The sequence below is a fragment of the Plectropomus leopardus genome, chromosome 16, assembly GCF_026936395.1.
Source record: "Plectropomus leopardus strain MGB_pleo_1.0 chromosome 16, ASM2693639v1, whole genome shotgun sequence".
Lineage (NCBI taxonomy): Eukaryota > Metazoa > Chordata > Actinopteri > Perciformes > Serranidae > Plectropomus > Plectropomus leopardus.
The window spans coordinates 15,202,468-15,225,760 of record NC_142191.1 but is presented as its reverse complement, the minus strand read 5'-3'; the positions used below and the strand labels follow the sequence as shown (position 1 = coordinate 15,225,760).

Below are 23,293 nucleotides of genomic sequence, written 5' to 3'. Positions count from 1 at the left end.
AAAGAAAGCTTCCTTTATTTCACCCGTTGCATGGTTGTAAATCCTCTGTGCAGGCACTAGTGCACAAGCAGTTTTCTCAAAGGGAAATGAATGGAGCCATTCACAAGCTGACATTATACCTGATTTACATTCTCTGTGGTTGAGCCTGGTGAAAAAAAACGTGATTTACAGCTGCTGTTTTGAGTGGGAAATGCGTGCGCTCTGTCTCCTGATTCTGTTCCTTGATTTGGAGCAATGAGATAGATGATGAGGATGATCAAAATTATTGACTGACTGGAAATCTTTGACCTGATTATATGCACTTAAACAGAATGTGGTTGTGTGTATTTTGACACACTTCTGCTTGTGTGCTGGAGACACAAGTAGAAACCTGAAAATAACTTACTTGCCACATCGTTTCTATGTGTTCAGTGAAAGAGAGATCAAATCCAGGCCCAGGACAAAAGCAGTCATCTAAAGGACTCCCCAGCACAGACCACAAACCTGGACCACACAGAACAGCAAGTGAAAGGTGCGCTTTCTATCCCTCTGTTTAACTTGCAAGATCTGTCCTCTCTAGTCTGCCCCCTCACACCCTCTCCTGGTCCCCTTTTTTGACCAAAGTGACAGTACAACAATGAATTGAAGATTTATAGACACACAAAGGTTGCAGTCATCGCCATTACAAGATGGAGCTGATTGTGCCTCCTCTTTTTGCCTTTCATCGAGCCCTCCTCCACCTCCTTCCCCTTGCCTTCTTGCCTTTCTCTTTGCATTGCCTCACTTCATCAAATTCAGAGTTTCTAATGTCTGTTGTGTTCCTGTTTTAGTCTGTAACTTCTGCAGACCACTGGGAAGACTAAGTTAAAACAGGAAATACTTGAGTAAGGACGATATCATTATAATTGTTTATGTTTTGTTTTGCACGAAATGCCAAACCCATGATCCAAATGTAAACAGAAATGTAAAATTAGCCTGGAAACTGCTTTCACCCTCAAACTGAGTAACATGTCTTTAATATTGTACAGGGACTAACATTAGACAAACTCAAATCTGAGTAAAGCCCCTTTCCCATTACACACAAAACAAACTCACACCCACAAACATCTGGCTTTGGTATGTCAAGTCATCTTTCTTTATATAGAACATTTGATATGTAAGCTCAATGTCCTTCGCACACAACAAATATGCATAAAATAGAATAAAACAAGCCATGAATGCAAATTTAAATACATATACAGAGAGGGAGAGAAAAGAAAAAAGTAATATTAATAAAAGAAAAGTGTACCCACCCATATATACAGAGAGAAAGAGAAAGATGGAATGAATGAGAGACAGACGCAGAGGTTAAAGCATGAGCTTACCATGGGCCTGAGAGAACAGGAAGGTCTGACGCTTGCTTTTTAAAGACAAATAGTTGTACATCTTAAATCATACGGGAGTTTGTTCCAGAGAGAAAGACATGTGCATCCTCACCAGATTTACTATGTAAAGGGAAATGTTAAAAAAGGCATTTAGACCTGCATCAAATGAATCTGCAGAAGTCATGGCTATTGAACGGCGCCAGATCAGATCAGCAGTGAGGGTGAAGATTTTAGCCCCTTTAACAGCGAGATGTAATGACACACTGCCAAAAAATACTCTCCGAGCAGTGCTCAAACATAGATCCAACTTAGTCTTCACCGAGTTTGAAAGAGAGATTAAATACTTAAACGATATATTTAAAAAAAAAGAGGTTACCACCACAACATTTTGACTGGCCTTCATCAGTGTTGGAAATGAACTTTTTGTCCACCTGTCACTGTGACTAGCAGATTCCAAAATCTACCAGCTTTTCAATAGATTACCATTTTTTTGTGGCTGGTAAATGAAGCAAATCTAGCAGCCGCGTGCATATTTTATCAGCATATGGCTGGTGGCTGGTTAATTTCCAACCCTATACCTTTTACTAACCTGTTTTCCAGTCCATGCATAACATCAAATGTGACACACCAGTTAAAAAAAACAGGCATGCATGTGTATTTTTAACCTATTTTTAGAGGTATTTAAAAACCTGTGTACTTGAGATAATTTTGGTGAAAAGGGGTATAAGTTAGAGTAGTTTTATCGAGTTTTGTTTATCAGTTACCTCACTGAGAGCTGAAAATAAAGTCAGACCAGCAATGCTGTCACCAATAGAAAGAACAAGTTCTTCAACTTGCAACCCCATTTTAAACCCCCCTATACTTTACTGTACACTTTATCGTGGTCTCAGTCAAATCCATTCATTCCCGATGAAACTGCCTCTATCTGTCATTACTATCATGTGACAGCTTTTACACCTCCACAGTGCAGAAAGGCTAAAAGCTCTGCTTTTTTTTCTGCCGACCTCATCAGCCGTGTGTCAGCACGAGGGGCATAATTCTGGGCGTGAGGTTGGGGGCTGTCATTACAATCCATCCGCCTATCGATTGGGTGGGGCTGTAGGGGGGTGGGGGGTGGGGGGGGGCTGACCATAAAACACTTTTACAGGAAATCTGGGCTATCGCCCGCAGCACAACCTCCTCACCTCCTCCCTCACGAGCCAAGTTAACATGCAATGTTTGTGTAACTTGTTGCTGACAGAGAGAAGTCCCAAAGGATGTGGCTGTGGTCAAGTTAAGATTTAAAAGGATAAGATTAGAGACTTCTTGATTGGTGTGAGGTCAAAGTTTTTGAAGCACTCTTCTCTGGTGTTGCAATGAATTACATAAAAGGTGGATTAGATGAAGACAAAGTGAAAATCACAGATAGTCAAGCCAGAAGTACACGGACTGCAAGTGGAAATAGACACAGCATGACAGATTAATATGATGAGTTGGATGAGATATAAAGATAGGGGAGATTAGACATCCACTAGGTTCTTTTTCTCCAATAAGCCGGAGCTTTATAGCTCCAAATGGCTCTCTATTAGATTTGGGTGCCCATCTGGGCAAGGCTGGCAGCAGTGTGTGTTGTGACTGCAGTGCACTGGCCAGGCCTAAGACAGGGATGAGGTCATGTCTCAGAGAATGCAGTATCACACAAAGAGGCCTTATTATCAGGCTCTTAATCCTATCATACAGAGCCAAAGCCCCCTCTCTGACATTCACTGCAACATGCCTTAGCCAGCTCTCCCTGCTGCATATGCCCTTTGTGCCAGCTTATACTGATTACTCAAATTTCCATCAAAGTGAAAGTGCACTCTATAGTAACACCTGCATACTGTACATTTAAAGGTCCAGTGTGTAGGGTTTAGGAGGATATACTGGCAGATATGGAATATAATATGATACATACATTTTCTTTTGTGTATAATCACCGGAGAAAAAGAATCATTGTGTTTTTCATTGTGCAGGTCCTTGTCAACGGAGATTTCCATGTTGCACCGCCGTGTTTTTACAGAAGCACAGAACAGACACTGGCTTTAGATAGGACCATTTGCCCTTTAGAGTCTGCCACCATTGTTAGTAGCTCCTCCACAACCAGAGCATAGAAAAAAAAAGTGATTTTTTTTTAACGTGAAACTTATTTATTCTGTGTTTTTACCATTTTAAATCACCAGATACATTTGTTTTGGAGAGGAAGCGACACTGGTGGAAAATTCAGCTCCAAATAAAAACCTCTTATACATCTGAATTTTTAATTATCAGGGGAAAAAGTTGAACACACCTTAGCAGGTGCTGGGCTACTGGCCCATCCGTGACATGCTGAATCGCATGAGACACACTGATTTTAAATGCGAAATTGCTTCACTCAGTGGTCTTAGTGGTTTTGATCAAAGGGTGTGTTTGTTTTGGAGAGGAAGACACTGCTGCGGATAATTTGGCTCCTGGTAAAAACCACCTGAACAACAAACACTGAGGGAAACTGGGAGAAGTTTCAGCTGGTGGTGCCACCATATCCCCCTAAATCTTATACACTGGACCTTTAATGCTAGTGTCATCAAGCAACCTTTCAGTGATGCTCCAATGGAATGAAAAGGAGACATTTTTACAATAACTACAGCCATTTTCAGTCTCATATCTGTCTGCAAGAGTATGAAATAAAGCTCACTTGAGTGTAAAAGCTCAATATTATTCCATCCTGAGAGTCAGCCTTTTGTGCACATGTCACTGCAGAGGCTTCAGAGTCCTGATAACATAATAATCTGTCTTTGACAGGCGTGATTACACTTTTCCATATTTTTTTAAGGTTGATTCACTCTCTTGTGTGGGACATGTGAAGTAAATCTTGCAGAGATAGCAGAGATAAGGATGACTCACCATGCTGCATGTGTTTGTCTTTATTTATTAATAGTTATTTTCTCAGTTTGTCATGTAGTAATTACTCATAAGACACACTATCTGTCTTGTTTTACAGAATTTATTCCGGCATTGAGTCATTTTCTTTGTGTGTGAGCGGGACGGGATAGTGCAGACTTGACATGCAGAGAGTGAGATAGAACAGTGACATGCAGAGGGCAAGCCACAACACATAGCATGGCAGGACAAGGGGGTGTGTTTTTGGGAGCACTTTACGGTTACTGCACAGAGGGCGGGGGGGCTGTGCAGACAGCTCACAGTGACAAAGCATGAACAGCTTTAACCAGACTGCCCACAAAGCTAAGATCTTAGTTCCTGTCTGTTGGGGAATGCAGATTGTGATGCACAACGGCACACTCCCACACGGACAGAAAGACTCACACAAAAAACTTACATTCACCCACAAACAGACACATATATATCTGCATGAGTGCAAATGTTCAGACACGCTTGCTCAATTTGCAGATAACAGCACCTGCACACAGGTCTCAACCTCTGCTGCAACAGGGACACCTAGTGGCACTTGGTAGAAATGCACCTGTAGCTCAATTGACAGAATATAAAGTCAGCAACTTTTCATGTATTCTTTGACTCAATTCATGCTTTAAATATTTTGTTTTTCTCTTAGTTTAGTTTTTATTTGTTATGACTTCAATGCCCAAATATGAGCCCCAAAGTCAGTTAAATGAAACCAAAGAGGAGTCAGATTTGTCTCATTTCTGAAATCTGATGTAACTAGACTCTGTGTTTTTGTGTATCTTTGTGTCAATAGTAGAATTACACAGCCTGGTGTTGACTCAGGCGTTAGACCCACGGAGTGCGGAGCAGGACGGAGAACAGGTTTGTCCAGATTTACTGTATCGACCTCTTTTCAAATTTTTGTTTTTACATATTTACCATGAAGATACATCTTGTTAAGCAAGTAAAGTTATATTTAAATTGATATTATTGTTTGTTTGTTTTTTTGTTGATTTAAATTCAGCTGTATTATGTTTTAATGGTTTATTATTAATATCATTATTTTATGTAACTTTAACCTTTTTTTTCCACTTCTGACTCACATGTCTTCTCAACTTTATTGGTGTATTCTCCATCTTAATTATTATTTTATGGGGTTTATTACAGGTTTTAATGGATGTGATTCACTTTTATAGTCAGTTGCTGGCTTTGTTTTGTGCCTGCAACTAGTACCTCGAACCTTGTGCAGCACATTGTGCTTCCACCTGCAAGTTTTGCTTGCTTTATTGAAAATGTAGTTGCAACTTTTCCTAACATACCACCATTGAGTGATCCGAAGTAATGTATTTTCATCTAAAGCTACACTGATGTCAACCCAAGCATGCCTAAATATACTAAGACTTGAGCCAAGACATGTTTCCCTATCAACATAGACACACCTCTCTCAGTAACCCAACACCCTTTCTTGAGTGTCAAACTTTGATTGGGGTGTTGTTGCTAAGGGCCCAATTTCCACCATGACAGGCAACCAGCCAATAGCTGAGAGAGCTGTTGGTTTGGGCAACCACAGTTTCCTGCATCACACTAAGCATGGGGGTATGCAAATGTACAGCAAAAAAAAAAAGTGCATGGCGTGCGAGAGATTGCAGACATTTGCGTGCACAAACATGCACGCACACTTGTTTTTATCACACATGCACACACTCAATTGCCCGCATGCAGACTATTTCAGCACAGAAAGAGGAATCAGAGGAAGTGTAGCTGGGGATGGTGACCTTTCATTGTGGCATCAAACTTCCTGCAGTTTTATTTTAAGACAGTGAACTTGTGAACCAACCTTACCGCTCATGTTCACTGTCTGCGTTTGGATGTGGTAACTGGCTAACTGCAATTCTCTCCGCACATTTTCAGGGCTGGGGAATGGAGACAACACCACAAACACAGAGGGGGATGCAGAGTTAGTGGTGTGGAATAATATGATTGCTCCTGTTCTCCAACAACTAGAGAGTGTGGCTGCAGGTAGTGTTGGCAATGCAATAAAGAAAACTCCAAGAAAAAGTGCAAACGTGCATTAGGTTTGACTATATACATTCATTTGACCTGAGGAATACATAGTTTCTTTCACCAACTTCACTCACAATATCACATTTAGATACCACATTTTTCCTTTTGGTTAGAGGAAAGTCTCTAAAGCTCATCTAATTTTTTTTTAATTAAAGGTAAGCCTCTACTGGTAATGCCTCTTTTCCCTGTTTCCTTGCTACATTTCATTTGCAGATAGTCATGCAAGAAGTCTCACAATATGAAAAAGCACTGTCGTTTCAACCACTGAAGAAAGGCAAACAAAATAGTGTTATGTTTGGCATCCATGCAGAATTGTCTTAGTCTGAAACTGCAGTCTGGCAGCCATGAAATGAAATCTACAGCTGTAAATATTTTAACACTCTACAAATTTAATGGAAAATTCATTTGAAAGATAAATATTAAATATTTATTGTACCAAGTGCCTTCTGGCTCATGCATAAAACACCTTTAAGATTCAGTGGGAAATTGCAGCGAAGTGTTGAGTGTGAGACTGCAGACAACCTTTTTTAGAAATGGCCAAACCCTGTTATTTATGCAGGGAAAACATTTATTTTACCTCAAAAACAAGGAAAAGGCTCCACCCTTTCTCTTCCTCTGCGTCAAGATTGTAGCTGCCTGTTGCAAGATTGTTCCCCTGCATCTGACCACTGAAAGTCAAAGCTACTTCTTAGAAAAGAAAGGGAATGTTATTTTACTGCTTACCAGTGCATTATTGATATTAAGGATTTAACTTCAAGTTTCTTATGCAAAAGATAAACGTACACTATACGGCAGAGCCTGAGCATATTGCACACAGACATTCCACAACATACACAAAGCATCACTAATCTGTGTTTATATGGATGCACACTTGCCAACACACACAAGTTGGGTGTTTTCATTTTGGGATGTTTGCCTCTCTCTATGAATGTTTGACACGCTGCCCTGAACTTGACATGAGCCCTTTTGCAATATGCATTTTCCTGCGATGCCAGGCAGCTCGGAGGGCTCGTTGGACCGTCTGTGTGATTTGTGCGACGGTCTCCACGGCGCCTTGGCAGGAGCAGACATGCTCGGCCGGCGCTGTAAGAGGAGGTCAGGAGTACTTCGAACACTGTTCCGCCTCATCGACCTCAACTCTGCCCGGCTCAACCTGCACATCGCCAAGCTCTGCCTCGCTGTGAGTCGTCTTTGTGGGTGTGTGGGTGTTAGCATGTCTGCCACAAAGTCACAATCAAAAGGGCATCCGGGGGACTTAATACAGAAGCTGAAGTGTGAAGGTTTTTTTTGCATTTTTCTCTCCAGCTGTGTGTCAGTGGAAACAACTTGCTCAACATCTGTAAGCTCATCTTCCAGATCAGCCGCAGTGAAAGCAATGACATCCTTTTCCAGAACAACTCTATCATAGGTAAACAGTATTTTAAGTCACGATGATCGAGCTTTGATTTCCTATTTTGTACCAAGTCCTACGTTCAAAAACATATGAGAGTAAAGAACAGAAAGTTATATTATCTCAATGTAAAGGAATAACATGTTGCATAGAGTCCTCTGCTGGCCTGGAGTAATTTCTGATCTGTCTGGCTCTATTTGGTGCCATTTTTGAAACCTCTTTTCCAAGTCATTACAGATTGTCAGTGTCCCATTCAGTGTGCATGGTATGGATTTAACATTTAAATTTTTCTTTTATCTAGACTCATTTCTGGGTGTTTTGAGCAATGAGGATGTGTCCTCATCTGGAGAAGCTCTGCTGTACTGTGTTGGGACTCTGAAATTCCTCTCGGGAAATAGTGCAATTCTCAGACTCTTGCTGGACAAGAACTGCGTTGGTGTGGCTCAGAAACTCATCCAGAGGCTTTGCAAGGCAGAAGACACCAACTTCACTATAGCAGGGCACATCCTTGTGCAGGTGCGTCAGACTTAAAGGGAAACTTTAAACTCGATTTTCAACCAGCTTTGTATCAAAACAATGTGGGTGGTATGGACTACTGTGGCAAACTTTCCTCCATCTTACCAGTGCCCAGATTTCGCTGCTCATCTCACAGCTCAAATTTTCACAAGCTCTAGGGCTGTTGCTCGAACTACAGATTGTCCTTCTGCAATTTTGTACGCTCACCACCACAGACACAAGAGCATAGAAGTAGATCAAGAGAGAGAAGCTCCCCTCTCTCACTCTCAAACTGAGCTCAAACTGTAAAACTAGGCAGTGCTGATCAAATATAACCCACGATTCTGTGGCTGTATTGCCCAGTTTTTGCCTAAAAAATCTTCAGAAACATACTTTAGTGCACAGTTTAGCTGTAATAAGAGAGTTCTTAAACAGGAGGTGGACACTGTACTGTTTCCTGTATTGTTAAAACAGAGACTGAAAAAACTGAGGTCAAACGGTAAAACTAAGCAGAGCCACTGATCAAAAAATGACCTACATTACGTCAGTGCGCTGTCTATTTCTTCCCTAAAAAGTTTTCAGAAACATATTTTAGCGTCCTGTTTAACTGCAATTTGAGATCATTTGTTACCAGAAGGCTGCAATATTGGTTCTTTTGTCAAAACAGACAAGACCGCATTTTGCCACCCTCCAGCGTGAACATTTATTGATCCGGTACAGTAAAGTGCATTCTGGTCGTTGTAGGTTTCCTACCTCATGTAGCAGCAATTTCAAAAGTATTTGTATCATTCTACTGAAAAGACAGCACAGTTTTAAACACCAATATTCACAAACCAATAGCTTTGTATCACAGCTGGTGGAAACTTGAGCAAATACTCCTGCTCACAACACAATACAAATACTTTCTCAACAGTTTGGCTGTGTGAGCAGAAACTACCCAGTTGTGTTAAGTCAACATAAAGGAACACAGTGTTAAATACTCATCCTGATGTGTTTGTTGGCTGATGTAGATTTTCCCACTATTAGACAAAAAATGTTTTTGTTTATGTCTGGTGTATAAGCTGCTCCAAGAGCATAATGTTCTCTGCTGGTCTGGCCACTTCAACCAAAAACGCACCCTGTTTCACTCTTCCTAAAATGATTGCTGCTAACCGCACAAGTCCGCCCAAGAAAACATCTTGAGCCAGCGCTTCATTTGATATCTAACACAACCCATTATGCTGTTAGAGGAGGGAAATGAGCAGACTATGACTTTCCAGAACGTTCAGTGCTGCCGTGTGTTGGAAATTACCGTTTCCCTCTTGTGATAGAATGATTAATGTCCATACTGAATAGTTTCCGGTCGCTCTGCTGTATGGCGTCCTGTACAGGCGGGCAGCCAGCCTTAATCAGCAAATGACCAACATTGTGTCCAAGCCACAATAGCACAACGCTTACATGCAATACTGCCCTAAATATACACAGATATAGCTGGTACACTGGTGTCTATTTCTTTTTGCTGTTCAACAGTCTTACTCGTCTTTCTCTCTGTCTGACCTCTGACCCCTGCAGCTGACAGCGACCTTGAGAAACCTTGCAGATCACCCTGATTCCCGTCCACTCTTCATCTCCTTCTCCATACTGTCAGAGCTCTGCCTGGTGCTGCGTTATCACTACAAAGACCCGGACATCTGTACCAACATTTCCAGAATATACAGGTATCACAAATACACTTGCATGAGGATAAGGTTTTCCTTATTTCTTTTTACTCCTTTCCCAATCTGCCCAACACAAACCATCATAATGTTTTGAAAGCTGAATCAAAACAACAGGCCGTCATTCAGCACTCGCCCTCTGTTCCTTGTTTCCCCTTCCAGCTCCAGCAGTCACTCTCCTTCTAAATCCCCTGCTTTCTTTTTCTTCCAACATGGAGACTTTGTTTGTAGTTGGGTGTCACAAAACAAGAGTCTCCAGAGAAACACAGAATTTGTCAGAGGGGATGTGATTATACATCTATTTTGTGTCTATAGCATTACAAAAACACCTCACAAAAGTGACACAGCTGATTTCTGTTTTACCAGTTGTGGTGATAAATAGTTTGAGCTTTTTCAGTGTCTAGTTGTGAATGTTCAAATGAGTTTAAATCTAAAGACCTATATGCAAAAAGGCTACATTTGTAGTTTAATGATTTGAAACCTGGGCAAAATGGCTTAATTTCTTTCAAAAACATCAGAACAAGTTACAAGAAAAATTTCAGAAATTTCCAAAAAATAATAAAAAACTTTTAAAAAAAAAAAAATAAATAATAAAAATAAAAAAGGCATAAAATAAAATAAATAAAAATAAAAAATAAAAAATAAATAAACAAACCAAACAACATCAAAAGGTCAAATATATACATACATATATATATATATATGTGTGTGTGTGTGTGTGTGTGTGTGTGTGTGTGTGCGTGTGTGTGTGTGTATATATATATGTGTGTGTGTGTGTGTGTGTGTGTGTGTGTGTGTGCGTGTGTGTGTGTATATATATATATATATATATGTGTGTGTGTGTGTGTATATATATATATATATATATAATTACAATAATATATTAATACAGTTGGGTTTATTTGTATTATTATTATTATTATCTCTTTTTTCGTTTTTTTTTTCTTTACATTTCCAGACAGACACCTGACTTTAGCTCAGCTGTATCCCCCTCATCACACAAATTATTCCACTGACTAGCTGTACTTCTTACTTCAGACAAAATGCTGTGAAATAGACGCCAGCTATACTCTTGAGCTTTTGTCGAGGCATATTGGTGAATGGTTTCATTTACAACCAGGCACAGGAATCGTGGCTCCAAAGTTACCTGATTCCTCAACTTCTCTGTGACTTGATCTGATAGCATGCCAAACTCAATAAATAATATCTGATGTCAATACCTCCACCAAACAGAGAGCAATGACTCGAATGAGGCTTCCATCTAATTTTGTCGCTTCAAGTCACATAAGTACCTCATCATTTAGTTATCAAATACTGCCCACGATAATATAAACATGAAAGGTAAATCCTAGCCCAGACCTTCTTGTCCCTTAGCAGTGTTGATTTAATATCTCCATATTTAGTCAGCACTGCGGAGCAGTCAGTGAGTGGAACAGTCACTGGTATTTGTTGTCCCTCTCTCCCTCAGTAAACTCTCCTCTTACTCTGAGTGCCGCCTCGCTCTGGCCCAGACCCCCAACTGCTACCAACTATTTTTAGAACTGCTGAGCAAACATCACCAAAAACAGGTGAGTCCACCAGTCTCCTCGTGTGTGCGTGTGCGCGCGCACGTGTGTGTGTGTGTGTGCTTCAGTCTGAGTGTATTAGAGAAAAGCGAAGACAAGCTTCTGCAGTGCTCATGATGTAATCAGCTAAACACGTTTACCCTCAGAGCGAGTTGTTTATGTACCTCAAGTCCAAGCACATTTACGGGACATTGTGTCCATCTGCACACAACATACGCCTCTCTGTCTTGTGTGTGTTTTGACATTTAATCATCCCAGGAGGGGCTGAGTAAGTCATGAAAAAGGGCGGAGGGAGAAGGAGGAAAAAGAGTGAAAAAAAGGATGTGCGCTTGAGTAGAGGTGATACAGAGGTGGAAGGGAGGAGCGACAGTCAAGAGGAGAAAGGGTGGGACTTTGGCAATCTGACATGACTGACATATGTTGTTAATCTCAACGGGAATACTCACGCACCAACACACACAAATACACACACACACACACACACATGCACACACACTGTGTGACAGTTATACATGAAATGAGCACCTAGTCCCGGGACAGCCCGTCCTGTCCTCATACCAATGTCACTGCACATTTATGGGAGAAAATACTGTGTTCTCAGCTCACCTGTTATTCACTAAGTAGAGTCAGGATACAACGGTGACGCACGGGGTGTCAGTTGTCTCCTTTTTTCTTGGAAAGCGTGTGATAACTAGGTAAAAAGAGGCACAGTTAGTCTAGGCTGCTATGAAATCTCTGGGGGAATTAAGTGACACTGACAATGGTGCTTTTTGACAGGGTCGGCTCACTGTGCTGCAGGTGATGCGGCTGTTGAGCTTCAATTTGTAAATAAAATCTCACAGGACCTGATTTCTGTTTTTTTTTTTTCATCAGAAACAATCTCTTTTTGTTGGGGGAGATCTTTTTAATTAGTCCACTGTAAATACACTATATTTATATGCTGTAATTTTTACTATATAATTGTCAAACAAAAAGTGCCAAGCATTTGCAGACCCTGGCTTTATCCCGGTTTCATACCATCGTAAATTAAAAATCTTTGAGTTTTGGACTGTTGATTAGAAAACAAAAGACATTTGTATATGTAGCACTTCTAGCCCTAACCTAGTGGGGTACAAGAGACACTAACATCTATCTAGGTCCATAAGGAGTAATTCCTTAAATGACCCGGGAATGGAGTTTGTATTATGGTATTTTAGCAAACAAATAAGTAATTTATTTTTTAAAACCTCATCTTATTTATAACATACTCTTTTTGACTTTTTTTATATTCATAATATTTTCCACTTAAAACATGAATTAACATAAATTATTACTTTAAACATACTTTAATGTGTGTATTTATAACCAAATATCATTGAAGTTACACTTCAAACCATTAACCATGACTTCAGTGTCAGCAGATTAGGTGAAATGCTCCTTCAGTGTTTCACAGCTCTATCTGCTGCTCTATCTGCTGCTCTACCTGCTGCTCTACCTGCTGCTTATCCCAATTTCTCAGTTTTGAGATCAATAAAGTACATCTATCTATCTACCTGAACTGACTTAGCAAATGTGCTTAGCTTGAGCTAGCATTAGCATAACATTAGCACAGTGGTACAACAGTAAACAAAACATTAGCAATTAGCGTTAGCCACCCGCGCTAGCGATTAGCGTTTGCATCATTTTAAACATCACTAAAATGATACAGAATTCACCAAAGTGCACTGAAAACATTAGACAACCTTCTCATAACTCCGACCGTTTTTTGTAAGATAAAAGTATTTGGACTTCAACACAATATTGGTCTATGAAGCAAACAACAACATATTAGCAAGAAACATGAGCGTCACTCACCGGAGCTTTCAGGCATTAATGACTCAACAGAAATAATCTCCTTCAGGTTCACAGCTCGTATTGTAACACACGGGCAATATTATTAATTATGGTAACACTGGTATGTTTGCATAATAGTTTTTAAGTTAAATCGTGGCATTATACCAGAACGCGCACCCGTTCACCGCGCACACATGACGTTATCGAGATGTTTTTGGGACGTCACGCAGGAAGTGATGTCATTCACAGGTACACTCATGGATGTATTATGAGGAAGTCACTCCCTACCACTTCAGGTACACAGCGTTTGCGCTTCTCACTGGGAATAACATGCAGCTACATCTTTAAACAACATATAAGCGATTAGTAGCCCTATATTTCATAGGGGTTACATATACATCATTTTAGGCTGTGAGGAATTACACTGAATATGTAGCTCTATTTTCTGTCATTTTACAGATAAAACAAACAAACAAAAAAGATGAATCAAAAAACTAATCTGCAGTTATTAGACAGTGTAGCCATGGGTGCTTAAAATGTCATGCAATGTCTGAAATATCCATTTAACTTATGATAAAAATAATAACAAAAATCCTCAAAAAGTATAAAATTGTCTTTAATTCAGATTGGATGGGTCTCAAAATCCTTTTTAGGCATGTCACTGCAAGAATTTTTTTGTTGTCTGCACAATGGCAAATATCATTTAAACAGGGATGTAACATTATTCGAAGGGGGAGCAGACTAAATCACATCACCTATATGCCTTCAGAGCTCCCATTTGCCCCCTGTATGCATCATTAAACTAAGGCCTTGCCAGCCAGTCTGCTTGTAAGCTATTTTTTCTGTGTAAGCACAGAGAGTATCATCAGTGTCATTTTACTTTACTGTTAATTTTGAACTGACATTAGCGTTTATTCTTGGAAAAACCACATTTAATTTTTGGTGTGTATTTTCATCACCAGTCTTAAATTCAATTGGCAATGGTATGAAAGAGGTCTTAAAATTAATTTGTTTATACTTGTAGACACCCATAACATTTATATAAACAGGGAAGGCCATTGAGAGTAAACTCTCTTTTACAAGGATGCCCTGATTACATAAAAAAACAACAAAAACACATTACAGAATACACTGATAAAACATGAGAAGTGAGGTAGACATTAAAGTGCACATTAAAAGCAAAGATATACATTAGGCATGTGTTAGATACCCTTTTTAAGTTGCATACCTTAAATATATATTTGTGTAATAAATTTGAATCCAAGGAAACTGTAAATACAGTTAGATACAGTTTTCTTGTTTGAACCCAGTAAATAGTACAATCACGATTAAAATATATGGCCTACTGAATAAAATAAAATGCTGTACGAAAAAACATGGATCAGTTGAATAATGTTTATGGAGCACTAAAGCACTCTCCACTGCTCTCCTACAGGATCTTGTCGTGCGTCTTCTTTTCACCCTTGGGAACCTCACCGCCAAAAGCGACGAGGCTCGGCTGCAGCTCTTTCAGTGTGAAGGCTGCATGGACACACTCCTGCAGCTGTACGACACCTACCAGTGCAGAGATGGCTTATCACACTTGCACCCACGGAAAGGTCTCGCTTCCCTCAGTGAGCCTCAGGCTCCTTCAGTGAGTGTGCAGGAGGACGAGGATGTGCTGGTAAAGCTGGTCAGAGTGCTGGCGAACATGTGCATCCATCAGGCTGTAGGTCCAGCTCTGGCAACCAACACAACCTGCATTCAGCTGCTGTTGGAGACACTTGGTGAGCAGCAAGTCAGTCATTGTTTAAGAAAATAACATGAAGAGAAAGTTTATCCCCAAATTAAAGAATATACTATATATATATATATTCCCTCTTACCTGTAGTGCTTTTTAACAACAATCTAGATTGGTTTGGTGTGAGTTGCAGAGTGTTGGATATATCTGTCTTCTCTCCAATATAATGGAACTAGATGCCACTCAGCTTGCCCAAAAAATACAACTAATAAACTCAACAGCAATGTCTCTTTCCAGAAATTATGACCAGGTTACTCAAGATGATCCACAGACCTTGTTTTGATCATTTCCAATGATTTTCTTTCTACTGAAACATCCATCAACCATATCATCATGCAGGAAGAAGCATGCATCTACCGCTAGCTCATCTAGCATCGCTGACATCACAGCTCAGCGAAGGAGCACACCATTAATGTTTACAACTATCACAAGCATGAGCCTTTCACCATGAGTAGATGCGTGCTTCCTTCTGCACACTGATATGGTTGTAGTTTGGTAAAAAAATAAATAAATAAATAAATAGCAATAGCCATCTCCAACTCTCGGCAAGTCACACCAAAACAATCTAGACTGATACATAACACTGCAGTTAAGAGGAAAAATTTTTTTCATTTTTGATTTCAGTGTGAACCGAGCAGTGTATAAAAATCTGGGGTTCGGTTAAGTTTAAAAATAGCTGTTCAGTGCATTGTAAGTACAGTATCTGCTCAGCACCCGACCACTTCCCGTGCTGGGAACAAGACATGACTTTGGTTGAAAACACCCTCTTCATTTGTCTGCTCATTCCATCGCTCGCTTTCCTTTGAGTGCTTTCTGATCAAAACGCAGCACATCCTCTTTTGGTTTACCTGTTGTTTTTTTTCTCAAAGTCTGACTGAGAGACACGCTTCACTGCATGAGCAGGATGTTCTGTTACATCTCACAGCCGACTTGGTTCGTGCGTATGAAATTCTCCCATGTGGTTAGACGGTTTCAGGACAGGTTGAACTGATACACAGATGGGTGTGAAACTCTTGCTTTCTGTACTGCCTGCCTCCTACACACTTCACGGTGGCTGGGAGAGCAAATTAAATAAACAAAACGGAGGTCAAACTAGTGAAAAAATGCCAAATTTAAAAAAAAATAGAGAGCCGTGTTATTGATGCCAGAGAGTAAGACGGGAAGTAAATTAAGTAACTGAAGACAGAAACATAGAATGAGGGAGAATGTGGAGTTGACGTGACAGTGAGAAACAGAAAACCAAATCTCAGAAGAAGATGAAAGCGCGAGGTTGACTGATCCATGTCCTGTTTTGATCCTGACAGGCACTGCTGCTTTACATTACACAGTTTTGAGTGTGGGGGGGGGGCACAACAAAGCAGCATTTCCAGTCAGAAACAAAATTTAGTCTGACACAGCAGCCAGTTGACACCAACCGCAATATCTGCGATTTATGACCGAGCACGGCATCTGCTGCTATATCAGGAACAGACTCGGTTTCCGCTCACTGTGTCACGGCTGGTTGGACTGGGTCACATTGACCTTTGTACACCAACTCGTGATCAAACTGACTACATCAAGCCTAAACCACAGATAAGACACTTTTATGACATTGTCGCAGTGTCACATCAGTGTGGCCGAGCTGTAATATGCAAAAAACACTGAAAACTTGAACACTGAAAATTGTGTTCATTGTATTTATCATATTTAAATTCTTCTATTTAACTGTTTAACTGTTTAAAATTAATTACTTATTAACTATTAATCTGTTTTCATTTGCATTGCACTTGTAAATATGAAAAACCAACATCTTAATACTGAGGTCAACCCAGTTTACACAGTTCATATAGCAGCTGTTTTATGGATTAATAATCTACCAATACTTTATCTTCTCTATTCCATAAACATAAAAGGAAGCAAAACTTTCACCTGGATTCACCTGGTGAGTCATTAAAAGTCATCACTGAGTTCTCGATCAAAGCATGTATTCAAAATAAGGCAAAGAAAAGTTGTAATTTCTGACATTATATTGAGACTAGTCAGCAGACTGACAGAAAAGTGAGCAGAAATATTTCGGGATCATAAAGGCTTGTTTCTGTTGGCCATGCAGTGCGGATGCTCCCTCTGTTGGTTGTGTTTTATACAGGAGTATTTTCAAGAGAAAGAATACTCTACTTCTAGATCTCTATGGACATTTTTCACAGTAGACATTTTGACTTTTCATAGCAGGAAAAGCACAGGTGATACTGACAACATTAACGATAGCTCAGTTCCATTGAGTGTCCCAGTAAGCTGTCCCAGTGAGCCAGCATGGACAGTACCAGGACGTCCCCTAAGTGTCATGCAGCCATTCTTTATGTTAATAATACACCTGTGCTTTTCCTGCTAAGACATCTCAAAATATGCACTATGAAAAAGGTCTATTAGGAATTAAGTCAATTCAAGTTTACTCTAAATGGTGACTGTTTTCTTTCTTGTTTTTCTCGTGTGTTTCTGTGTGACACAGAGCTGAGGTCTGTGCAGGAAAGCGAGGAGCTGCTGGTGAATGTGGCCGCCACCATCAACAACCTGTCCTTCTACCAGGAGGAGAGCTCCGTGCTCAGACACAGTCAACTCACCATGGCAAACTGTAAAAGACTATCAGATTTCAATCTAGAAATGAAAAATACAAACAATGATACAACTTTTCCACCAACAAAGAATCAATTCCACTCTGGTTCCTGAACCTAATTTTGAATCATCCACAGCATTTCAACTAAAGATAAACTGGTTCAGAACCCAAACACTTGTCTACCAGTTAATAGCAGGTTTTCCTTGACCTGAAGTCCAAACCGTGACAACATCAGTGGGTGCTGTCATATTCTGGAGAAGTACAGTGAGAAATTGTCAGAGCATGCAGTGGTCTCTTTAATAGTTGGTTGATGCTTGTTTTTTTGGGCAAAAACAGCTGTCTGGACAAAATGAACAAAAGTTCACAGATAATCAATGCCACCTGCAATTTTGCCACAACGGTTTACTTCTGTTTGTGCAAAGTGCAATGCCTTTCTTTGATGACACATCCTTGGTTAAAATGATTCTGGTCAAAACTGGCAGAAATGTGGGCTGGTTTACTAAATAGCAGAACAGAATCAGCTCTGATTTTGTGGGAAAGGGGTATGAAAGTGGTACCGCTTGTTTATTTTGCTTTTATTTTTCAGTTTTGCTGCTTTTGTTAAATGCCGCTCCATCATTTACTCCACTGTTTGTTTTCCTCTGCTCACTCCTCTCTCCTTCAGTGATGTTGAAGTTGGTGCTAAGCTCCAGTATGGACGCCGTGCTTGAGGCCACCCGTGTATATGGAAATCTGACACAGTCCAAGGATGTCCGGGACTTCATTATGCAAAACAAAGGTATACATATACATATATATACAAACATCAAGCAACACACACAAAACATTCCAACATACGTGACAATGAAGAAGAAAATAGGGAGTGCTGTCACTGGGTCAAGAAACTAGGTTTGTTGACAGTTAAAAATCAGGTGCTCTTAAAGGATAAGACAAGCAGTCACATAAGAGAAAAAAACAATGACTGTCTACAATAACTTTTACAGACTTTAAGTATTTGTGGGGAAAAAATCACTCGTCATAGTATAGTATGTCATAAAAAAACTTCATAAAAACATAATAAGATTATATGGCATTAAAAAAATATCATAGTATGTAGTGTGTGTATCATAGTGTGTTGTGAAAAAATTTTTATAAAAATGACATGGTGTTGTATATCATGAAGAAATTCATAAAAAACAATTACAGTACACTAGTATAGTATGTTGTCAAAAATGACATCATTATAGTGCAGTATGTCATCGAAACAATTATACAAACATCATAGTACAGAGTGTCTTTAAAAAAATCTGTGAAAACATAATAGTATAGTATGTCATGAAAAAAATAATAAAAATGTCATAGTATAATATGTTGTGAAGTAATTCATAAAAACATTATATCATTGTATTTAGTGGGGAAAAAAATAATAAAAATGTCATATTGTTTAAGTCAAAAAACGCTGGACTTGTTATCACAGTGCCTCAGATGCTTTCCAGACCACCAAATTACACTATGGACTTGGATAATTATTGTGTTTTTATTCTTAAGAGACTTATTTCCTATTTTGGTTAGGCCAACTGTATTCATTGACTCTTGCAGGAGGTTGGCAAAGAGTTGCCATGTTAAACCAAAAATTACCATTTATTTAAGCCCTAATATTACACAGCAATACATTTTTCAAAAGGCTTATGTAAAGATTCATAAATCATATCATCCAAGCAGAGAACTTTACAGAATACTGAGTGTGTCGACACAGAAAGCCCAGTACAGAGCGCCTCCCTGCATGCTGTTGTATCATGTTTAGGCTGCACTTATCTGCAAGGCCAGCTCCAGTCGGTATAAACATGCCTGCTGACTCTAGTGATAGCTGCCCTCTTATCTTTGACCTGCTTTGTCTTTGTCCGCTCCCTCACATCATCATCTTTCTCCACTCTCTCCCCACTCAGTGCACCAGTTTGTAGTGACGCTGCTCGACTCAAAAAGCACCGAGATGTGCTTTTCAGCCTGCGGGGTCCTCACCAACCTGGCTCTGGACCCTCCCAACAGGGTCAGTCTCTCAGCAGAGGGGGCTGCTGCCAAGTAAGGACTAATGCAGTCAGAAAGTAAGAGTGTGTGTGTGTGTGTGTGTGTGTGTGTGTGTGTGTATCTGACAGACAATTCACAGACTTTCCACTAAATATAATTAAGGTTACGGCTTGGTGATGTGGAGAAAATCAAATATCACAATATTTTTTTACCTCAATAAATACCTCAATACTGATATTGCGAAAATATTGCAGGGTTGATTATTGGTGCTCTCACAAAATATTTCCATAATGCGATTTTTGTTATATAATCATCAGTAATTTAGATATAATGGCTGAGTAGGTAAAGATGAATAATAGATCAGCTAGAACAAAAGTATATGATTAACCAAAACTGAAGGTTGATATCTAGTCTTATATGTGGATATCAATATAATATTGCTATATTGCCCAGCACTAGAAAAGGCTAAGAAAATGCATTTCTACTGTACTGAATAAATGAGACGGCTTTGAGATTAGGCGGGTTTCCATAAACCCTCAAAATGTGCAAACTGATATTAAGAATATGAAATACGCCTAATGGGAACATGGCAATTAAAAAAAAACAAAAAAACTCCTCTTTCTCGCAAATAAAGTTTTTACTCTCACATAAGGGGGTATTAATATTCAAAATAGCTATATTTTGAAAAACTGCAAAGGAAACACTTTATTTTATAAATCACATGATGTGATGGCTATGCGGTCGGTAAGATCTGGCTCATCGGGCATGATGCAGCAGGCACTACAAATGGTGTTACTGCATCGCATAACTCTTTAAAAGTAGTTTTTAACCCACAATTCCTCTGTAAAATCATGAACTGTCACTTCTTAGAAATCCCTCGTACATGCAGTGTATATCTATTGGTATTAAATTCATCTTGATAAAATAACAATACAGTTTTGCCACAGGCCCTCTCTCCATCTGGTGGGGCCCGCATGCGGCCCCCATACAGTATGGGCCCCCGTTCAGTCTCATTCCCTGCACTGTCTAGTTACACAGCTTCATATTTAACCAGACAGACAAATATGAAAGCCGTATCATTATTTCATCTAACTCTCTGCAAGCAAAAGCCACATCTGTCCCGAAATATTTAACTATTCCTTTATTTGCAAACTGAGCTAATGTTTACTGAGTTTTTGGCAAAGGTAGCTTCCTCTTTGCAGCAGAGGGTAAACAGTTTTTTTTTCTTTTTGTGAAATATGGTCTTCATTTTGGAAAACATGAGCACAACAACTCCACTGACACAAACAAGATGCTCCAAAACATCTTAAACTTGATGCTATTTGTTTACAGCAGTTAAACAAGTAAATATAACAACAAAAAGTTAGAATTACTGATTTAGCGGTTTAGATTTGTACATTTTTAACACATGCAGACTCAAAGTGGAACAGGTATTACTTCCCCTTTATACACACACACACACACACACACACACACACACACACACACACACACACACACACACACAGAGTCCTCTTACAGATATGGGTCCAATGAAGTGGAGCTAATGCCCACAAACCTGCTGGTCATATGAGTCTCTCTCTCTTGAGTCACATGATGTGTGTGTGTGTGTGTGTGTGTGTGTGTGTGTGCGTGCGTGCGTGCATGCGCGTTACCAGGCTTGTGGACTGTCTGAGAGACTTCGGACCAGGTGATTGGCAGCTGGCAGGCCAGGTTTGTCAGGCGTTGTGGAACATGACCGGCGGCGGCTCGGAGAAGCTGCTGGAGTCACAGGAGAGACAGTCGCTGCTGGAGATCCTCACTCCATACTTAGGTTGGTTCACAGTCTTATTACTAATCCTTACGTAACAGGGGAGGGAGACCTGCTTGACAGAACATGCTCTCTTTCATATCAGTGGCCCTCGGGGGGAAGGGAGGGACACACATATTCCCACTGTCACAAACTTAAAACCACTGTGGTCACATCTGCCCAAACACTAAACCTGAAAAACCTCTCAGCCTGTGTCTACTCTCTTTACCTCAGAAGAAGAGGAGGCTCTGAAGTGGATAGAAAATGAAGATATGAGGGACTTCCACAAGGCATGCTGGGAGATAGAGTTCCTACCTGTAGCTCAAAAACTGATGAAGATTCTTCAGGCCGAGGTCCGGACAGCCTGACAAACATGGACATGGAGTTAAGAGTTTCATGTTGTCATTCTCACTGTAGCATTTCTTTAAACTTTTAGACTGAATGTCTCCAATGTAACTCATAAACCCTCACCTCCAGTGGGTTTTAAAGGTGGCTGTGAAGGTTTGTAGTTTCCTTTTTCATGGAGGATCCAGGTGAGGTTTGCTTGAATTCACTGTCAGTGGATCCCATGAGCCTCTCTCACAGCAGACATTTTGACTTGTCACAGTGGGAAAAGCACAGGTGTTACCAACAACACAAACAAAGGCTCTGTTCTGCTCCAGTGGTCCAGTAAGTGTGACAGTGAGCAGCGTGGACAACACCAGGACCCTGAAATTTAAGCAGTTAAATGATTCAGCCAACATTCATTTTTGTGTCTTTTCCCACTGTGACATGTCAAAAAGTCCACCATGAAAAAAGCCTAATGCTATAAGCAAAAGTCAAAACACCTTTGAAAATGCCTCAAACCAGCCATATTTCGAAATTATTTTTCCGACAGTTATAGTTTTGCAAAACTCAAGCCACATGACTTGGACATGAGTCAGACTAGAGTAACACATTTGATGACTTCAGGTTCAACTTGACAAAATCAAAAAAGACCAGTTGTCACCAGTGACTTGTAACTTCACTTAGACTCAATATGCTTAAAATACCATCCTCCAAACTGAAAGAATAAAAATGTTGTAATTTAAAAAGTCACAGTACATATTTTTTGTGATTAAATTTAGTTGCATTGGTTTTAACAAATACATTTAAATGCTTATTATTTTTTAAATGTATTATCACTCTGTTGTTAAAATGGCATTATAGTGGTGAAGAGTGCATTATGACTTGTTTAGGACTCAAAATTTAAAGTTAAGGAATAGTGGCTTGACTTGACTTGAGGCTTACTTTTGACTTGGTCCCACTTCTGCTAAAAAATCAAAATTCAAGCTGATTGTTGATGCTATTTTTCATGTAACTATGAACTTTTTACAGCCAGTTTTAAAGCCTACGGATGGTCAGTGTATCATATATATAACAATGGATTTTAGGTGGTTGATAAAGATAATGATGCTAAATATCAGGAGCAGAATGAATCTGTGTTAAATGGTAAAATATAACCTGTGTGGATGTGAACATTTTTTTTTTTAAATTCTGTATACTTTATAAACTGAGTCATTTATTTATTTTTTAAGTATTTGGTCACTCCTCATTTTATCCATTTCAACAGTTATATTTTTATTTGTAGCATTTTTTTATGCACTTTATTTCCCACAAAGCTTGCACAAGCCTTTCCGTCTTTGTACCTTCACATGTTCAGGGATGATTTCAGCTCTTTGCACATTTATATAACACTTGCTGTGTTTGTGAGCTTACTGTGTTGTAAAGAATCTTTTATGATAATGTAGTCTTGAAAACTGATGACAGACCAGGAAAGTTACCTCTTAAGTGCGTCTTTTACAGTCTGTGGACTGTGTGGCATTGGACACAATAAAGCAGAGTGGAAAAACA

The 23,293-nt window shown here is 39.6% G+C and overlaps 1 protein-coding gene and 1 long non-coding RNA gene across 9 annotated transcripts in view; one reads left to right on the top strand and one right to left on the bottom strand.

Annotated features, from left to right (window-relative positions):
- Positions 1–13,523, bottom strand: part of LOC121955694 (uncharacterized) — a 25,986-nt gene extending 12,463 nt beyond the window's left edge. For 2 of the 4 annotated variants that reach the window (XR_015779039.1, XR_015779041.1), the window contains exons 1-2: positions 13,280–13,521; positions 12,053–12,137 (exon numbers count right to left, since the gene is read on the bottom strand). This is a non-coding gene — a long non-coding RNA (uncharacterized LOC121955694). Of the gene's footprint in view, positions 1–385; positions 484–12,052; positions 12,138–13,279 lie in introns of all 4 variants that reach the window. The other 2 variants (XR_015779042.1, XR_015779040.1) reach the window with 2 other exon arrangements.
- Positions 1–23,293, top strand: part of armc2 (armadillo repeat containing 2) — a 27,761-nt gene extending 4,468 nt beyond the window's left edge. For 3 of the 5 annotated variants that reach the window (XM_088089021.1, XM_088089022.1, XM_042503480.2), the window contains exons 5-18: positions 412–511; positions 5,053–5,120; positions 6,150–6,257; positions 7,298–7,482; positions 7,608–7,710; positions 7,994–8,208; positions 9,739–9,884; positions 11,350–11,449; positions 14,694–15,024; positions 17,524–17,646; positions 18,293–18,406; positions 19,554–19,686; positions 21,291–21,445; positions 21,656–23,293. In XM_088089021.1, coding sequence (XP_087945147.1) covers positions 412–511; positions 5,053–5,120; positions 6,150–6,257; positions 7,298–7,482; positions 7,608–7,710; positions 7,994–8,208; positions 9,739–9,884; positions 11,350–11,449; positions 14,694–15,024; positions 17,524–17,646; positions 18,293–18,406; positions 19,554–19,686; positions 21,291–21,445; positions 21,656–21,789 — 2,015 coding nt within the window. In that variant the 3' untranslated portion in view covers positions 21,790–23,293. The remainder of the gene's footprint in view (positions 1–411; positions 512–5,052; positions 5,121–6,149; positions 6,258–7,297; positions 7,483–7,607; positions 7,711–7,993; positions 8,209–9,738; positions 9,885–11,349; positions 11,450–14,693; positions 15,025–17,523; positions 17,647–18,292; positions 18,407–19,553; positions 19,687–21,290; positions 21,446–21,655) is intronic. The other 2 variants (XM_088089025.1, XM_088089023.1) reach the window with 2 other exon arrangements.